Source organism: Castanea sativa, chromosome 12 (genome assembly GCF_040712315.1).
Source record: "Castanea sativa cultivar Marrone di Chiusa Pesio chromosome 12, ASM4071231v1".
Classification (NCBI taxonomy): Eukaryota; Viridiplantae; Streptophyta; class Magnoliopsida; order Fagales; family Fagaceae; genus Castanea; species Castanea sativa.
In genome coordinates this window covers 10,067,121-10,084,233 of record NC_134024.1, presented here as the reverse complement: position 1 = coordinate 10,084,233, position 17,113 = coordinate 10,067,121, and the positions used below count along the sequence as shown (strand labels likewise).

At 33.9% G+C, this 17,113-nt stretch overlaps 1 protein-coding gene across 1 annotated transcript; it reads left to right on the top strand.

The window, feature by feature from the left end:
• The first annotated feature begins 8,707 nt into the window (after positions 1 to 8,707).
• On the top strand, positions 8,708 to 16,820 carry LOC142621048 (uncharacterized). Its single transcript, XM_075794365.1, has 16 exons — positions 8,708 to 8,862; positions 10,328 to 10,733; positions 10,815 to 10,934; positions 11,444 to 11,588; positions 11,691 to 11,980; positions 12,667 to 12,725; positions 12,907 to 13,001; positions 13,341 to 13,443; positions 13,557 to 13,651; positions 13,728 to 13,790; positions 14,292 to 14,367; positions 14,456 to 14,564; positions 14,881 to 14,993; positions 15,135 to 15,193; positions 15,951 to 16,059; positions 16,303 to 16,820. Exons 2-16 carry the CDS (start codon positions 10,343 to 10,345, stop codon positions 16,435 to 16,437), a joined length of 1,962 nt encoding a protein of 653 aa, XP_075650480.1. The 5' UTR covers positions 8,708 to 8,862; positions 10,328 to 10,342; the 3' UTR covers positions 16,438 to 16,820.
• Positions 16,821 to 17,113: the final 293 nt, after the last annotated feature.

The window sequence follows — 17,113 nt, the reverse complement described above, 5'->3', positions numbered from 1 at the left end:
ATTAACAACTTGTCATATAAACTTTATTGTGAAATTTTTGTGAAAATATTGTGTCCATAACTTGCATTAAGAGAGGTAATTAAAACAAAGAATTCTTTTTATATATATCTTGTCCTTTGTGGTAATTTATAACTCAAACTGCCATTTTTATAAGTATTAGCCAGGCACTCAAATTTTTCAAAAAGTATTTTTTAATAGTTTTTACTAAACATTCAGCTTTTTCAAAAAGCCCAATTTCATACTGTACTTTTTAAAAATTCCACTTTTTCAAAAAGTTCAGTTTCAAAAAGCTGAACCACATCTCCACAAGATTAGTATATTCTCTTCCATATTTGCTCATTTATGGTGGAGAAATTTTGCTTGTTTAATCTACTTATCAGCGACAATAGTCCCAACTCCAAGTATCTCTTATAGTCTCTAACTACTTTTCCCCCAACAAGTCACAGAGTTGTTGCTTGTGCTTTTTCTAATGAAGATGGTGGTTGCGCGCCTATTAATTTGCTAACTAGAGGCCTCCTCATATTCCTTCAGAGTTGGATATGTTTGGTAACTGATTTTTTCTCTTATTTTCTATTTTCAAAAATAATTTTCTATTTTTGAGACTAAAGAACTTGTTTAGCAATCCAAAATGGACAGAAAACAAAAACTGTTTTTAAAACTCAATTTGTAAAGAAAATTAAAAACATGCAAAATGCTAATTTTGGTTTCTAATTTTCAAAAGTCAATGAAAATGCCCATTTAATTTAATAAATCCGTCTCATTAAATGAGTTAGCATTAGAGTTCAAATCCTAGTAACATCATATTTTAGTAATTTCTATTTTTTTCTTCAAAAAATTATCTTTGTAATTTCAACCAACCAAACATATTTTTGATTTTAAAAATACAAGAAAACTGTCTGTTGGAGCATTTTAATATTAAATAATTAAAATGAATAAATTTTATAACATAAATGTAAAGATGTGGGAGTGAATGTGGAAGATGAGGAGTTAGTGAAAATGTTTAATCCTACATTGAAAATGAGATAGACTATTTTGTTCTTTTTAATTGTGGTGATTAATGGGCTAACATGAATTGTCTCAAATATTGGGCCAGATACGTGCGCAAAGGGGAGGTGAAGGGTGAAGGTGTCAAATTTGGAAATGAATCAGCACCTTGGATCCTCCTACTTGACAGCCCATTCAGAGTAATTACCATATCCGTTGGTGAGTAAATGACCCGAATAAATATTCCATTTTTATTATGGAAAATAATGAGCCATTAACCCACTTAATGGACTATCCGTTTGGGCCTTTTCATTATTCAGAAAACTCCTTATCTCACCATTAATTGTGTAAATCTAGCCCATCAGAATAATATCCAATAATTAATCTTGCAACACCCACTATATCAGAATAATGGACCTAATTAATCATATTAATTTGGGTAGTAATTTCGTGAAGCCCATTGAGCCTATAAATAGACCCATTCAGACACAATCCAAGCTACTACAATATACACTAAAAAAATAGAGAGATTCTTGGCAAGAAAGGGTGTTCTTTCTGGTGGAGCTTTGGGCTTGAAGACTAAGGGCTTGAATCTCCTTAAAGAGAGCTAGTGTCGCGCCTCAGTCCAAATAGTGTTGTGTAATCTCTTTCTTTAAACTAATAATAATTCAAAAGTATTATTCAGTTTCTCTTCATGTTATTTCCATTATTATTGTGTTTGCACCAACAATTTTAAGGAGATTCAACACATGGAGCCTACACAAGAAAAACCAAATGAGCCTGTTGGAGATCTCAACAAGCCCTTTCGCTTTAAGGGAGCCCACTTCAAGAGGTGGAAAGGAAAGGTCCTCTTCTACTTAAGCCTTCTCAAAGTTGCCTACATCCTCACTGAGAAGAATCCATCAAAGGTTTCTAACGATGAAATGAGTGACGAAGAATATATTTTTCATCAAGAAAAAATAGATAAGTATACAAAATATTAATATAATTTTTGCTCTTATCTATTGAATTGTCTTGCCGATCATTTCTATGATTATTATGATACAACTTACAAGTCTGCTAAAAAAATTTGGAAAGTTTTACAAAGCAAGTATGATACTGAGGAGGCAGGTGCAAAGAAGTACGCTGCTAGTAGATTTTTCCGTTACCAAATGGTGGATGGAAAATCAGTGGTGGATCAAGCACAAGACTTCCAAACAATTGTAGCAGAGTTGAGATTCGAAGGCGTAAATATCAGAGATAATTTGGTGGTAGTTGGTATAATTGACAAACTACCACAATCTTGGAGGGAGTTCCAAAAGACTTTGTGGCATAAACAAAAGGAGACATCTTTGGAGACCTTGATCACACGCATCCGTGTGGAGGAGGAGGCTAGAGGACAAGATGCACTCATGACACAAGAGAGCAATGGTAATTCCACCACAAAGGTAAACCTTATTTCATCCAATAATAATATGTCCAAAAATCATTTTCCTAAAAATGGTCAATTGAAGCCAAAAAAGAAAGCCTTTAAAAACAATAATAGATCACCTCAAGGAAGGGGAAACCCGAATAAAAATTACAATAAGAACCAAAGACCCCCTTCACAAGATCAATTTAATAGATCCTGTTTTGTCTGTGGCAAGAGTGGGCATATTGCTCAATTTTGCAAATTTCGGAAACGTGAATCTATCTCGCAGGCTAACGTAATTGAAGAGTCTTTAGTGGCTATGATTACAGACATCAATATGGTGCAATATGTTGAAGGGTGGTGGGCAGATTCTGGTGCTAATAGGCACGTCTGCTATGACAAAAATTGGTTCAAGTTGAACACTCCTTTTAAAGAAGAAAAAACTGTTATGCTTGGTGACTCTAGCAAAACCAAGGTTCTTGGAAGTGGTGAGGTTGAGTTGAAATTCACTTCTAGATGTGTGCTAACATTGAAAGATGTACTTTACACTCCGTCCATGAGGAAGAATTTGATGTCAAGCTTTTTGCTTAACAAGGCTGGCTTCAAGCAAACTATGGAATCTGATAATTATGTAATCACTAAAAAAGGATTATTTGTGGGCAAGGGTTATGTTTGTGATGGAATGTTTAAATTGAATGTTGAGAATAATAAACCATCTACCAGTTTAGTTTATATGCTTTTTTCTGTTAATTTTTGGCATGCTCGTTTGTGTCATATAAATAGTAGATATGTGGGAATTATGAGTAGTTTAGAATTAATTCCAAGACTGTCAAAAATTTTTGAAAAATGTGAAACTTGTAGTTAAGCTAAGATTACAAAAAGACCTCATAAAAGTGTTGTAAGAAATACCGAATTGCTTGAGTTAATTCACTCCGATTTATGTGAATTTGATGGAATTTTAACTCGTGGAGGAAATAGATATATTATCACTTTTATTGATGATTTCTCAAAATATACAACTATTTATTTGTTGAAAAATAAAAGTGATGCTTTTGAAAAATTTCAAGATTTTTTAAAAGAAGTTGAAAATCAATTCAGTAGAAAAATAAAAAGAATAAAAAGTGATAGAGGCCGTGAGTATGAATCAAGTGCATTCAACTCATTTGTTCAGTCTTTGGGATTATCCATGAAACTACTGCACCATATTCACCTGCTTCTAATGGTGTGGCTGAAAGAAAAAATAGAACTTTAATTGAGTTAACAAATGCCATGTTAATTGAATCTGGTGCACCTTTACATTTTTGGGGTGAAGCTATTTTAACTGCATGTCATGTTTTGAATAGGGTGCCATATAAAAAGTCACACACCACACCTTTTGAGATGTGGAAAGGACATAAGCCAAATTTGGGATATTTGAGAGTATGGGGTTGTCTTGCTTATGTAAGGTTTATAGACCCTAAAATACCTAAATTAGGTATAAGAGCTACTACTTGTACTTTTCTTGGTTATGCATTTAATATTGCAGCCTGTAGATTTTTTGATCTTGAAAAAAAAAAATTTTGAATCTGATGATGCAATTTTTCATGAAGAAAAATTTCATTTTAAATTGAAAAATAGTGGGGGTAAAGAAAATATTTTGTCACAACTTAGTTCTTCTACTTCACATTTACAAAATCAAGAAAATTTTGAAATGGAACCTAGAAAGAGTAAAAGAGTTAGAGTTGAAAAGGATTTTGGTCATGATTATTATGTTTTTAACATTGAGGAAAATCTCCAAAATTTAAAAGAGGCCTTAACATCACCTGATGCTATATTTTGGAAAGAGGTTGTCAATGATGAGATGGAATCTCTAATTTCTAATAAAACTTGGAAATTAGTAGATCTTCCACTGGGTTGTAAGACCATAGGTTGTAAATGGGTCCTTAGAAAAAAGTTGAAACCGGATGGATCAATAGATAAGTTTAAAGATAGACTTGTTGCAAAAGGCTTTAAACAAAAAGCTGATCTTGATTTCTTTAATACTTTTTCTCCAGTAACGAGAATTACATCTATTAGATTGTTAATTGCTATTGCTGCAATCTTTGATTTGAAAATTCATCAAATGGATGTAAAAACTGCTTTTCTAATTGGGGACCTAGAGGAAGAGATTCATATGGATCAACCCGAAGGTTTTGTAGAGTCTGGACAAGAAAGCAAGGTATGTAAGCTAACTAAATCTCTATATGGCTTAAAATAAGTACCTAAGCAGTGACATGAAAAGTTTGATTCCTGCATGATTGAGAATGGTTATAAATCAAATGAATGTGATAAATGTATTTATTCTAAATCATGGAATAATTTATATGTTATTATTAGTCTCTATGTGGATGATATGTTGATTTTTGGCTCAAATATGCATGTTATAAATGAGACAAAAAATATGCTTAAAAGCCATTTTAATATGAAAGATCTTGGTGGGGCTAATTTTATTTTGGGCATGAAAATTACAAAAACATGTAATGGAATATATCTTGATCAATCACATTATGTTGATAAAATATTGAGAAAATATAATTTTCATGATCACAAAAGTGTAGCTACTCCTTTTGATTCTAGTGTTCATTTATTTCTTGTGAATAATGATGATGAGATTTTTAATCAAAATAATTATGCTAGCATCATTGGTAGTTTGCGTTATGCTACTGATTGTACTAGACCTGACATTGCATATGCAGTAGGAGTGATAAGCAGGTTTACTAGCAAGCCTAGTAAAGATCATTGGCTAGCTATTGAGCGAGTCATGAGATGTTTAATTGGTACCAAAAGTTATGACTTGTTTTATAAAAAATACCCTGCTGTGATTGAAGGTTTTAGTGATGTCGATTGAAATACTTTGTCAGGTGATTCTCTCTCTACTACTAGTTATATTTTTACCTTAGGTAGTGGTGCCATTTGTTGGAAATCTAAAAAGTAAACAATAATTGTTAATTCAACAATGAAAGCTGAATTAATAGCATTAGCTTCAGCTAGTGAAGAGGCAAATTGGCTTAGAGATTTGTTATATGAAATTCCACTTTGGAAAAAGCCAATTCCACCTATATTAATTCACTGTGATAGCACTGCTGCAATTGATAGAGTTAGAAACCGTTATTACAATGGTAAATCCAGACCTATAAGAAGAAAGCAAAGTACTGTGTGATCTTATTTGAGTAGTGGCATCATAACTGTGGATTATATTAAATCTAATGATAATCTTGCAGATCCATTTACCAAGGCCTTGGCAAAAGATAGAGTCTGGAATACATCGAGGGGGATGGGACTAAAATCCATAGAATCATGAGCCATGTATGAGGATACCCAACCCAAAGAACAGAGATCCTGAGAATTAGGTTCAATAGAAAAAACGAATCATACGATGGTCGTAAGAAATGCACAATTTATTTTGTTAATTATTTATTTTGTAAATAATTTTTTAATTGTTCATTCCTATGATGTAAGTGCATTTATCTTGTAATGTGAAGAGGTTGAGTAAAAAACTCTTAATGAAATTTGTAACTCGTATGAGTGGGGTGTCAGAATTACAGGAGCACCCTTGAAAAAATTTCACCTATGTGAGTGTGGGGGTGGGGCCGCTCCCTATGAGATTTGGACTTAATTTCAAATACACTCATGAAACCGGGATTAACACATGGCCGTAAAGTGCTAGCTATAAAAGCTCATGTCAACACTTGAGTTGTTATGTGTAAGCAGTGACACTTAATTTCCCTAAAGCAGTCCTAGTTCAAGTCGGAGACCACTACGACTCTGGAGTTGAGATCGCTGTTTTATTAAGTGAAGGTTTAATGCAGAGCACACCTTCATGATGCATAGTGACCCATCTTTGCCTGGTAATCTCTCTTTAACTAAAAATTTAATATTAAAATGAGTGGGGGATTGTTGGAGCATTTTAATATTAAATAATTAAAATGAATAAATTTTATAACATAAATGTAAAGATGTGGGAGTGAATGTGGAAGATAAGGAGTTAGTGAAAATGTTTAATCCCACATTGAAAAGGAGAGAGACTATTTTGTTCTTTTTAATTGTGGTGATTAATGGGCTAACATGAATTGTCTCAAATATTGGGCTAGATACGTGCGCAAGGGGGAGGTGAAGGGTGGAGGTGTCAAATTTGAAAATGAATCAGCACCTTGGATCCTCCTATTATCCAATAATTAATCTTGTAACACCTACTATATCAGAATAATGGACCTAATTAATCATATTAATTTGGGTAGTAATTTCGTGAAGCCCATTGAGCCTATAAATAGACCCATTCAGACACACTCCAAGTTACTACAATATACACTAAAAAAATAGAGAGATTCTTGGCAAGAAAGGGTGTTCATTCTGGTGGAGTTTTGGGCTTGAACACTTTGTGCAGAGGTTGTTCTAGCCATACGACACTTGTTGGGCTGTTGTATCCTGAGAGAGACAAGTCAGAGACGGTCTGCACACGCACTATATCAGAATAATGGACCTAATTAATCATATTAATTTGGGTAGTAATTTCGTGAAGCCCATTGAGTCTATAAAAAGACCCATTCAGACATAATCCAAGTTACTACAATATACACTAAAAAAATAGAGAGATTCTTGGCAATAAAGGGTGTTCATTCTGGTGGAGTTTTGGGCTTGAACACTTTGTGCAGATGTTGTTCTAGCTATACGACACTTGTTGGGCTGTTGTATCCTGGGGGAGACAAGTCAGAGACGGTCTACACCGGTTACAAAATTTAGCCAACCAAGGGCTTGAATCTCCTTAAAGAGAGCGAGTGCCGCGCCTCAGTCCAAATAGTGTTGTGTAATCTCTTTCTTTAAACTAATAAAAATTCAGAAGTATTATTCAGTTTCTCTTCGTGTTATTTCTATTATCATTGTGTTTGCACCAACACTGTCATTATATTTTCAAAAACAAGTTTTTGAAAATAGAAAACAAAAATTGTTACCAAACATAACCTTATCTTTTTCTCTGTATTCTATTTTTGTGGTCTTGCGAAAGATCATACTATCATTAGCGAACAACATATATGTAATATCTTAGGGCCTCTTAATTCTACTCATGGCAAAATCACTCATGCAATTCCTCTTCTTCGCTTTCTTTAGTAATAATGAAATCCCTTCTTCCCTCAAAAGCAAGATATTAGGTGGTAGATGATCTCCTTTATTGGAGTCCCCTGGATTGGAGTGTTAGCCACTTGGCTCACCGTTCATAAGTTCTAAATATGTGACAGTTGAGATGCATTTCATTATTTTTGCAATCCACTGTTCATTAATGCCAAGTTTTTGCATCATTTTTTTCCCCACTCTTTATTCATATATAAAGAGTGGAATTTTTTATTTTTATTTTTTTTATTCTATCATAGGCTTTATTTATATATAATTTCAGTGTCATGTCATTGCTCTTCCCCACTCTTTATTATGCATGTAATTGACGGTCCGAAGGTCACATTAATATTATAGTAATAAGACCCCCAATCAAGTTGATACAAATGATAGCAACAATAACAATAGCAAAAAAAAAAAAAAAAAGATTGTGAGAAGAATTAATATTCAATTCCCTTCCTCCACTTGGTTTAACAATTAAATTGTATACTATATAAAAGAATGACCATGGAATCATAAATGGATATGTAAGAATTCTATATAAGAGGGATCTCAAGAAGTGGAAATAGACGTTCATAAAAATGCAAGATAATTATTAAGAGTATTGTAACTCAATTAATTAACACATTTTGATGTTTTTAATAGAAATATCCAAGATTTAAATCACCTCCTTCTTTATTATAACCATTAAATTAAAAAAAAAATGCAAGTTAATCTCAACGAGTAAAAATATGTCAATAACAAAGTAACAATTTATGAAAAGTTATGCAATTAGATTGTTGATAGTAAAATAATTAGGAAAAAGGTTAATGAATAACTTAAGGGTATTAGTTTAAAAAATAATTATTTTCACCATTATTTTAATATATTTTTTATAAAAATAAAATCAAAACTTTTTTTTAAATAATCATTAACAATACGGATAATTCTTACATACTCTGATAGCAATATCCTCTCTCCTCTCACATGAGAAGGAATGGACCTATACTCTACAGCGAGACCTACTCATAAAGCTCACCTCTCAGGTAAGACGAGGAAGCATTGCACTAGATCACTTAAGTTTTTTCCACACTACACTGTATATCCGCAAGGACCGCAATAATCCTGGCCAGGCTTTATAAGCTACAAATATTTCTGAGTTTCACAGCGCACATTAGCAGCGCATCTTAGCCAAAGCCCCATAAGTGCCAGAGCTTACGCTTTTATTTTACTCAGCAGAAAAAAAAAAAAAAAAAAAAAAACCAAAATCAAAATCAACTAGCCCTACTAATAATCCAATCATAATTTCTCTCTGAAAATCATAAAAATCTCTCTTCGAAACCCTTGAAGTTCGTGCATTTTCGATTCTTCTGCAATTCTGTAAGGTACAATCCTCACAAATTCTCTTCCAATTCCATTTTATATTTGAACTGTTTATCAAAGCGAACCCTGGTAGATCTTTTAAGAAACCTAAATTTGTTGACAAAAATTCCAGCTTGAAGTGATTTTCATTTCAAATTTGATAGCTTTTGTGTGGTTTTTAGATAAATTTTGAAAGAAAATCAAATGGGTAAATAGGGGATTGGAATTAGTATCTGTTAAGTGGGACTTTGACTTGTGGGGCGTGTTTGAATTGGATTAAGATGTGAATGTTTGTGTGTTTTTGAGAAAAAAAAAATTGGCACTTTCCCATGTGGAATGGCTAATTTGGTAGAGCTGGTGTTTTAGACTGTCAATCTTGAATTTTGGGTCCACTGAGTTTGGTTAATTTTGATACTGAGGCTATGTGATTTGCTATCGAAGGAACTGGAGTTACCTGTTTGTGTGATCCTCTGCGCAAACTGCGAATTTGAAATGGAAATTGGAATGTGATTTTATACAAGAATTAACAAGTTCTGATAGCCCCATGTATTAGATTCAGTACTGAGTAGGTATTTAGCAAGTATTCATATCTGCTGAAATTGAAACGGTATCGAGCAAGTTTGATTTGTTGCAAGGTAGCTCAATGAACTTATTACTATCAATGTTTGAAATTTGTCCTATTTCTTATAATTTTAGCTTCTTTGAACACATGTATGATACTAACTGTACCTAGTTCAACCCCTTTCCACACCTTTTCTAGACTGACATCTTTGGAGTCCCAATATCTTACTTCCCATAAATATGTTAGTTTCCTTTTTCCTGTATGAAGGACATGCCCTGGTTGTAAATATCAGGGCTTATGGATGTTGTTTTGACGTTGAATACTCATTTTGAGTTTAAGCCCTGGTGCATTACCCTTGGGTTTGTGTATTATTTGAATTTACATTAAGCTGTTGTTGCAATGAAATATTTTTTATTATTATTTATTGTCATTGTCATTTATTTATGTCATCTTTGTTGTCACCATCACCATTATCATCAGTGTCTTCATTAATGTACTCTTTGGTTGCTTTTGTTGTTACTGAAATAAGATTTAATTAGTTTTTGCAATTAGGCATTTGTTATATGTTACAGGACTGCTCTTATGTGCAGAATGAAGCATTTTTTTTTTTTTTGTTTGTTGATAAATCGCAGAATGAAGCAGTTATGTGCATACATGTAGAGATTGTGGATATGACATACGAACTAATTGAAGTAGGAAACTAATATAGTCATATTTACTTTTCTAGCGAGTGTAGAAATGTACTATTAGATAAATCCCATATGAAGGCATATACTTTTTACTGTTTACATTTCATACATCTATTGATTAGTGAGATGTGTATAGTGCAATCTCCTGTTCAGGGACTTAAACCCCAAAAAAAAAAAAATTCTGTTACGTGAATGATGTAAATAATTATGGGGCTGAAGGTATCTTCATCATTGTAGGTGTAGCAGAACAAGATGGAGAACATTCAGTATGCTGAGGAACTTGTGAGGGAGTTTCTTGTCTTCAGAGGATTTACTAATACTCTGCAAACTTTTGAGAGTGAATTAGGCACAGATATTGGTAAAGGGTTTCAAGTGGATAAGATTTTAGACTTAATCTTCTCAGTATACGTACCCAAATTTCAGGCAGAAAAATTAGTTGGTCTCTTGAGCTTTTTCAAGAAGTGCTTTTCTTCAGCATCTGAAACTGTACTTATTGCTACTTTGTCTAAATTGGAGGTTTCAATTCTGCGATACTATATTGCCCATGCCATACAATCAGGGAGGAGGGACAAAGTTGTAGATTTGTTCGAGATGAATGGCAATGAATTTTTGCAGAGGGGCAAGGACTGGACAGCATGGTTTGGTGGGTTTCTCTTTTATTCATTCTATTGTGTTCTATTGGACTACCTTCTCCTTGATTTATAATTTTGGGCATGTGGTGCAGCCATTCCGTATATAAAGAACCCAAACCTGGATCCTGAATTTCGTATTTATTTCTCAAAGGAATGGTATGAGGCCTTACGTCTTTCTGTGAGGAACTTCTTTAGTGAGATCTTCAATGGAACTCATATCCTTCAGAGCAAGTCATATATATATAATAGAATATAATATAATTTGATACTTTGGTTTCACCATTCCCATATATTTCCAATGCATTTACTCCCTAGGGGTGGATCCAAAAGGCCCTACCTTAGTGAGGTTTCATGTCATAAAAAAAAATTCTAATGCATTTACTAGTTTACAACTATCATTTTAAAAACAGTTTTGTTTAAAAAATGCCCTTAAGTTTACTCATAAAAAAAAAAACGCCTTTAAGTTTGATGATTGTGAAGTGTGTCCTTGGGTGTTAAATGGAATTCTAAAATAACGATAAGCCATTTTTTTTTTATGCCACTCTTTCCTCAATATTCATATGTGCTTCTTCAAAAAAGGTGAGCTCATTTATTCTCTTTGATTTGTTTCTGCCAACAATTACATGATATCATCATGATATGGGGTATTTTTTAAAAACTTATTTTTTTTTAAAGTCAATTTATTACTGACTGAGTTTTGAGAATATATCCTTAACCACACCACGCCTCCCTGCCCTATTAAAGATCAGTGCAGAGAAGAATACCGCCAACCGTCTCAGAAAGGATATAAAGCAACTCAATATTAAGTTGTCACAACTTCAAGCTTTACTGGAGGAAAAAGAAGCTCAATTAGGTCGGTTAAAGTGGTAAGGAATGGTCTTTGCTATTTGACTTATGACTATAACAGCTATAGACACAACTATTTTGATATCTGTCATCCTTTTTTTCTTTTTTTTTTTGGAACTCAGTAATGCTTCCTCACTACCGGATGCAAGCACAGGACAAACCAAAAGTTCATCAAGTTTTATGCATGAAGATCCTATTATATACAGGGAGATACATGAAGCCTGTGCTCCTGCTACTCCACAATTAGCTGAAACAGTGCTGGATCAAGATTTTGTTACTGGGCCTTCTCAAGTTCAATCTGAGCTTACCACATCCAAGTTGTTTCATGATTCAACCACTTCATCAAATCTTGATATGGGAGATGGTAGAACTGGTGATTCTAGTCAAATGTGGCAAGATGGCCCCTGTATTGGTAGATTGCTGTTCTGTACATTTTCTCTTCCATAAGTTCATGCTAGGGAACAAGCTAATGGAAGTTGTTTTTATAAAAATTATAGGAGTAGTTGACATTTATGGGGTGACATGTTGAGCTTTCATTAGTGGGAAGATAAGATAGATGGTATCAGAAACCTGTAAATTTAGAGAAGTCTAGTAGAGCAGTTGTGAAAGATAAGGGCAGATAATGTAAAAAATTTGCGAATTTAAAAAATGTGTAAAGTAACCCTACATTTATGCTTCATTATATGAGCAGATCCATTGGCTAATGTAGAATATTTAAGAAAAAAATATGACTTCGGTGGCAAGAGAGTTGATGTGTGAAATGGTATTGTCAATCTGAACAGCAAAAGAAGGCTAAAATGTAGATATAATCTTTAAAGAGATCTAAAGAGAATCAAGATTCTGTATGAGTGGTTGACAGCATGGTAATGTAAAGCATCATTTATTTTACTGAACTAGTTTGAGAACTCATTATTTGTTTGTTTTTTTTTTTTTTTTCTGAGGAAACAGTCAAATTAATTTTTTCACTGTATGGTATTGTGGGTTGAGCTTTTTAATCTGGTTTCTGATTTCCTGTTTTTCACTTGAATATGTGAGTTAATTGTGACAATATTTATGAACTCATTGCTGGTTAAGTAATTATTGAATTTGATGTGGCAGAAAATGGCAGGGAAGTTCACATAGAAGAAGAATTTCCAGAAGTTAAAGTAGACTTTCAGGTACAATATCTGATAAATCCATATTTCAAAATTTGAAGTTTTTAGATTTAGATCATTTTCATTTATCAATTTGTACCTTGCTCCTTAATCCTTTCTACAAAGACATTTTGTTCTTTACCTGAATGTCTAAGCTATTCTTTATTGGAGTGTCTCTAATTTCTGGAATACCATGATTTTTTAGGAGACATTTTTGGGTCACACAAGTCCAATCAGTCGGTGCCGCTTTTCTGCATCAGGGAACAATATAGCCAGTGCTTCTATAGATGGTACAGTAAGGTATTCGTTTTTTGGAAGTAGGTAACATTAAACTTAATAAAGATTTAATGTAAGGGTTTAAGATTCCTTGTCCCTTATGGCTTGTATATATTGAAATTCCTATTTGCTAAAATGGATTTAGACGGACCCCCACCCCTTTCCTCAAAAAAGAGGAAAAGAAGAAGAAAAGAAACAATTTCTAGATTTATCCTGCATAGATGGGTTATTGATTTGAGTTGTGACTACCTTGGTTGTTGAGCATGCCAGAGAAGGCTTGGTGCATGTCCCTTTTTTTAAATTTCTAATTATGGGCTGATTTCAAGTTGATTCCTTATTATTCTCCTTACATTTAAAACAAAGGATATGGACATATGACTCTTCAACTCCGGCATCAAGAAATGCGACCATTTATTGTGGGGCAGAGATCATGTCACTTGACTGGGAGTGTAAATCTGACCGCTTGGTATGTAAATTCGCCTTTATGAGTGATTGCATATATGGTTTGATATTGAATGATGTTGATTATTTGAGATCGAAATTCATTCTTTTAAGTTTTGTGGTTCTTTTTGACAAAAGCTTCTCATAGGCACAGCTGATGGGGGCATTAAAGCATGGAATGTTGATGCAAAGAGAGTTGTCTGCGATCTCAGCACAACTGAAGCATTTCCAAGGTTTATCCTATATATGCTATGGCTGCAATTCTCCTCTTCCTTGGTGTTTGCTCTTAACATCTTTTTGGTGCTGCAGTGTCTTGGATCTAAAGTGCAGCCCTGTAGAACCAATTTTTGTTTCTGCGGCAGCCTCCAAAGGGTATTTTCTTCTAATAGTCTTAAATGTTTGTATGGAAGTGTTAAAATATGACATTCTGTGGTCGCCTGGTGATCTGTTCAATAACACCTCTACTAGAAGTATGATGCTACTGCTATGCCAATGAGCTCCCCCCCCCCCCAAAAAAAATTAATGAATAAATAAATAAAAAAACAATTCAAGGAATGGGATGGAGTTTAAGGTTTAGAGTTCAAGACCCATTGGATGCATGTGTAAAATTTCAATAATAAATTATTAATAATAATAATATAAAAAGAGAATTATGCTTGCATTGTGCTACTGAAATGACTTTAGTATTGGTTAAAACCATTGGGAGTATTTCTTATGGACCCTGATCTCCCAATCATGCAATTTTCAGGAGATTGAACATGGGTTTATCTTTCTTATCTATTATTTACCATTTTTTTAGTTTTTCTTATTTTATCAATTTTATTGTTCTTTCTACTGGTGCAATAGATTGATAGGAACTCATTTTCTTTGTAGGAATGGCTCAAGTTATAACGACAATTTAGGGTTTGCTTCCTTAACTGTCTGGAACATGAAAACCTGGAAGGCTGTGGTTCGTGACTGTTTGTTTTAGAACTTTATATTTGCACTCAGTTGCCAGTTTTTATTTTATCCCTTAATGATCTTTTCCTTTCGTGAAGACAGTCCTTCCTCTTGGTAAAGATCCACCTGCAATAACTTCCTTATGCTTCAATCACAATGGGAAGATTTTAGCAGCTTCTGCTACTGATGGAATGATTCACATGTTTGGTATCCTTTTAATGATTATATGACCTGGTTTCTTAATCTGCATTTTAGTGGTTATCCAGTTTGCATGTGAAAACAGAAACCTTTGGTTTTAAAATTTGTGGTTGCACATACTTAAGAAGACAAACTCCTTTTCTGCTAACCCGGCCCTTTTAAGTGCATTTCGGAGGCTTACTTGTATCTTAACTAGGGGTTTAACCTAGTCATTTGATGGAAAATTAAATGGTTAATGAAAAGAAAATGTTGCCCAATAATCATGGATGAGGGTGCCTGAGCAGAAATATCCGCATTATTATGCATACCCCTTAACTTGTCAAAGACATGGCTGCTGGTCTACAAATTACTGGATGGCCTGCACATGATTCTGCGATAAGCTCTCTTCTTTTTGGGCCTGATGAGACAAGCATTTTTAGCTTGGGGTCAGATGGAAAGGCAAGTATATCTTGGTTTTCAATTCAAATTTAGGCGGAGTTCTGTAAATACAGCTTAGTTTTTTCTTTGAACTTGATATAGTATATGGTTTTGCTATATTATGCTAATATAACCCTCACAGAATTTGTTTTCTGGTGTTAGATTTTTGAATGGAGCTTGCAAAACCAAGGTCAAGTCCTATGGTCAAGAAACTGTAGTAGGTATTTGTCTTGCCGGCACTCTGTTACCTAAAGTGAATTTTGGTTAAGACTATTATCCTTAGGAAAAGAGTATATTGGTTAAGATTAGCTGTACTGACTGGTTCTGCAATTTAACTGTCATCTTAGTTCTTGAACTTTCACAAAAAGTGAGATTCATTAAATGCTTTCTATGTACTCAATGATGTAATAGCCAATGTGTTGTGGAACTGGGATATTATACTACTTATATTTCAAATTGGAGGATTATGGAATTATAATGTTGTTCAATATCATAGGACCTTTATGTTATTAGATATAGGCGCTATGGTGGGGCTATGGTCTAATTTGCCTAATCTACATGAGCATAATTTTCCTTCTTGAACGACTCAATTAAATTAGTTCAATTTTGTATTTGCTATAATTTTGGCCCTCCCATTCAGAAAATCCTAGTTCCGCCCCTAATTCATTGGTTTTGTAACTAGTGAAGGTTCATGGAAGATTGAAATCACATAAATACTAAAATAACTGTCATTTATTTGATTCCGCTAATTTTTGTGGAGGATCGTGTGCTGTGCATAATCCGTCTCCCTCACTTTCCTGGTGGTGAACCCTTTACTTTTTATAATGTTGGTACTGCCTTTGCACATATTGTTTTATGCTGTTGCCCTGTAAAAGTCTGTCATGTTCTGGTATTTGTTATTATAGTTGCATCTTCTATATTTTTGTGTTATAGTTAGCAGAAGGAACCTTGATAATTTGATTCTTTTCCATTCTGTAGGTTCTGTGATGCTGAGAGCTCAAAACTTTGCAGACATGAAATGGCGTTAGATGCTAACGGGAGGAGGCTACTGGTGACATCTGGTTCAGTAAGAGCACCTATATATCAGGTTGATCTCTCGCCCACCCCAACCTTCTTGTTTCTCATTCTCATATGTGTGTGCCTGTGCCTGTGCATGAAGACACGTCCAAGTGCACACAATGTCATTGGCTTTCCTTTGTTCTTTAATCTATGGAAATCAGTGTTGACTTGCTATTGACCCTGATCAATATATTGACCAGAATTACAAATGCTGATTTTCTGCAGTAATGATTATTCTAATTTAATTTATCGTTTGTTTAACTTGGCTCAGGTTCGTGGTCAGAGAAATGGGTTGAGAACTCTTCCACACACTGCTGCTATAACAACGGTTGATTGGCACCCGACTTTGCCCATCTTCTTGACTGGATCAGCTGATAACTCAGTTCGAGTAACGTCTATTCTATAAAAGGCTTCTCACTTCTATATCTCTCTTTTATTCTGGGTCAGTTGGAATGAAGTTTACTCGGTTGGTTTAATATGAGTTTCACGTTGGTGTGCATCTGAGCTTTGGGTTGTATGGATGTTGTTATATAATTGGTTGCACAGGGTGTTTATAGTTTACTAGCCATTCATTGATGTAGTTATTTAATAATCTATTTAATTTGTTTATATCTGCTAAAGTATCTGTGTGTGTTGAGAGAAAGAGAGAGAGGGTGGTGTTCTTTCCTAATTTTTTGCGTAGCAGAATTTCAATATGCTGTTGCCTTAGGTTTTGTAGATGTTATGGATGCCCTTAATATTTACACTCGGTTCTCTTCATTCATTGCTTAAAAACTTGTAGTTAATAGCTCTCTTCTCTCTCTCATTAATAATTACTCTCACTTCCACTTCTTTTTTATTTGGTAATTTCTGTTAAAAATAAATAATTCTTAATTTGTAGTAAATGACAGAGAGCTCAATAAAGATGCAATTTATATTTTGTATCAAAGCAAAACTACATTATTTTATGGGCCTTAACAGTGATATAGATAGAAGAGTTGCATTGAAAACATATTTAAGTTACCACAACATACCACCGCATACTCTTGGTGCGATGGTCACTTTACAAGTGTCACTCCACAAGTATAAGTGCTTGTGGAGTG

Coding starts and splice junctions, on each gene's coding strand:
- LOC142621048 (XM_075794365.1), top strand. CDS start 10,343: ATGGAGAACATTCAGTATGCTGAGGAACTTGTGAGGGAGTTTCTTGTC. Junction 10,734..10,814: donor GGACTGGACAGCATGGTTTG/GTGGGTTTCTCT, acceptor CATGTGGTGCAG/CCATTCCGTATATAAAGAAC. Junction 13,002..13,340: donor TCTATAGATGGTACAGTAAG/GTATTCGTTTTT, acceptor TTTAAAACAAAG/GATATGGACATATGACTCTT.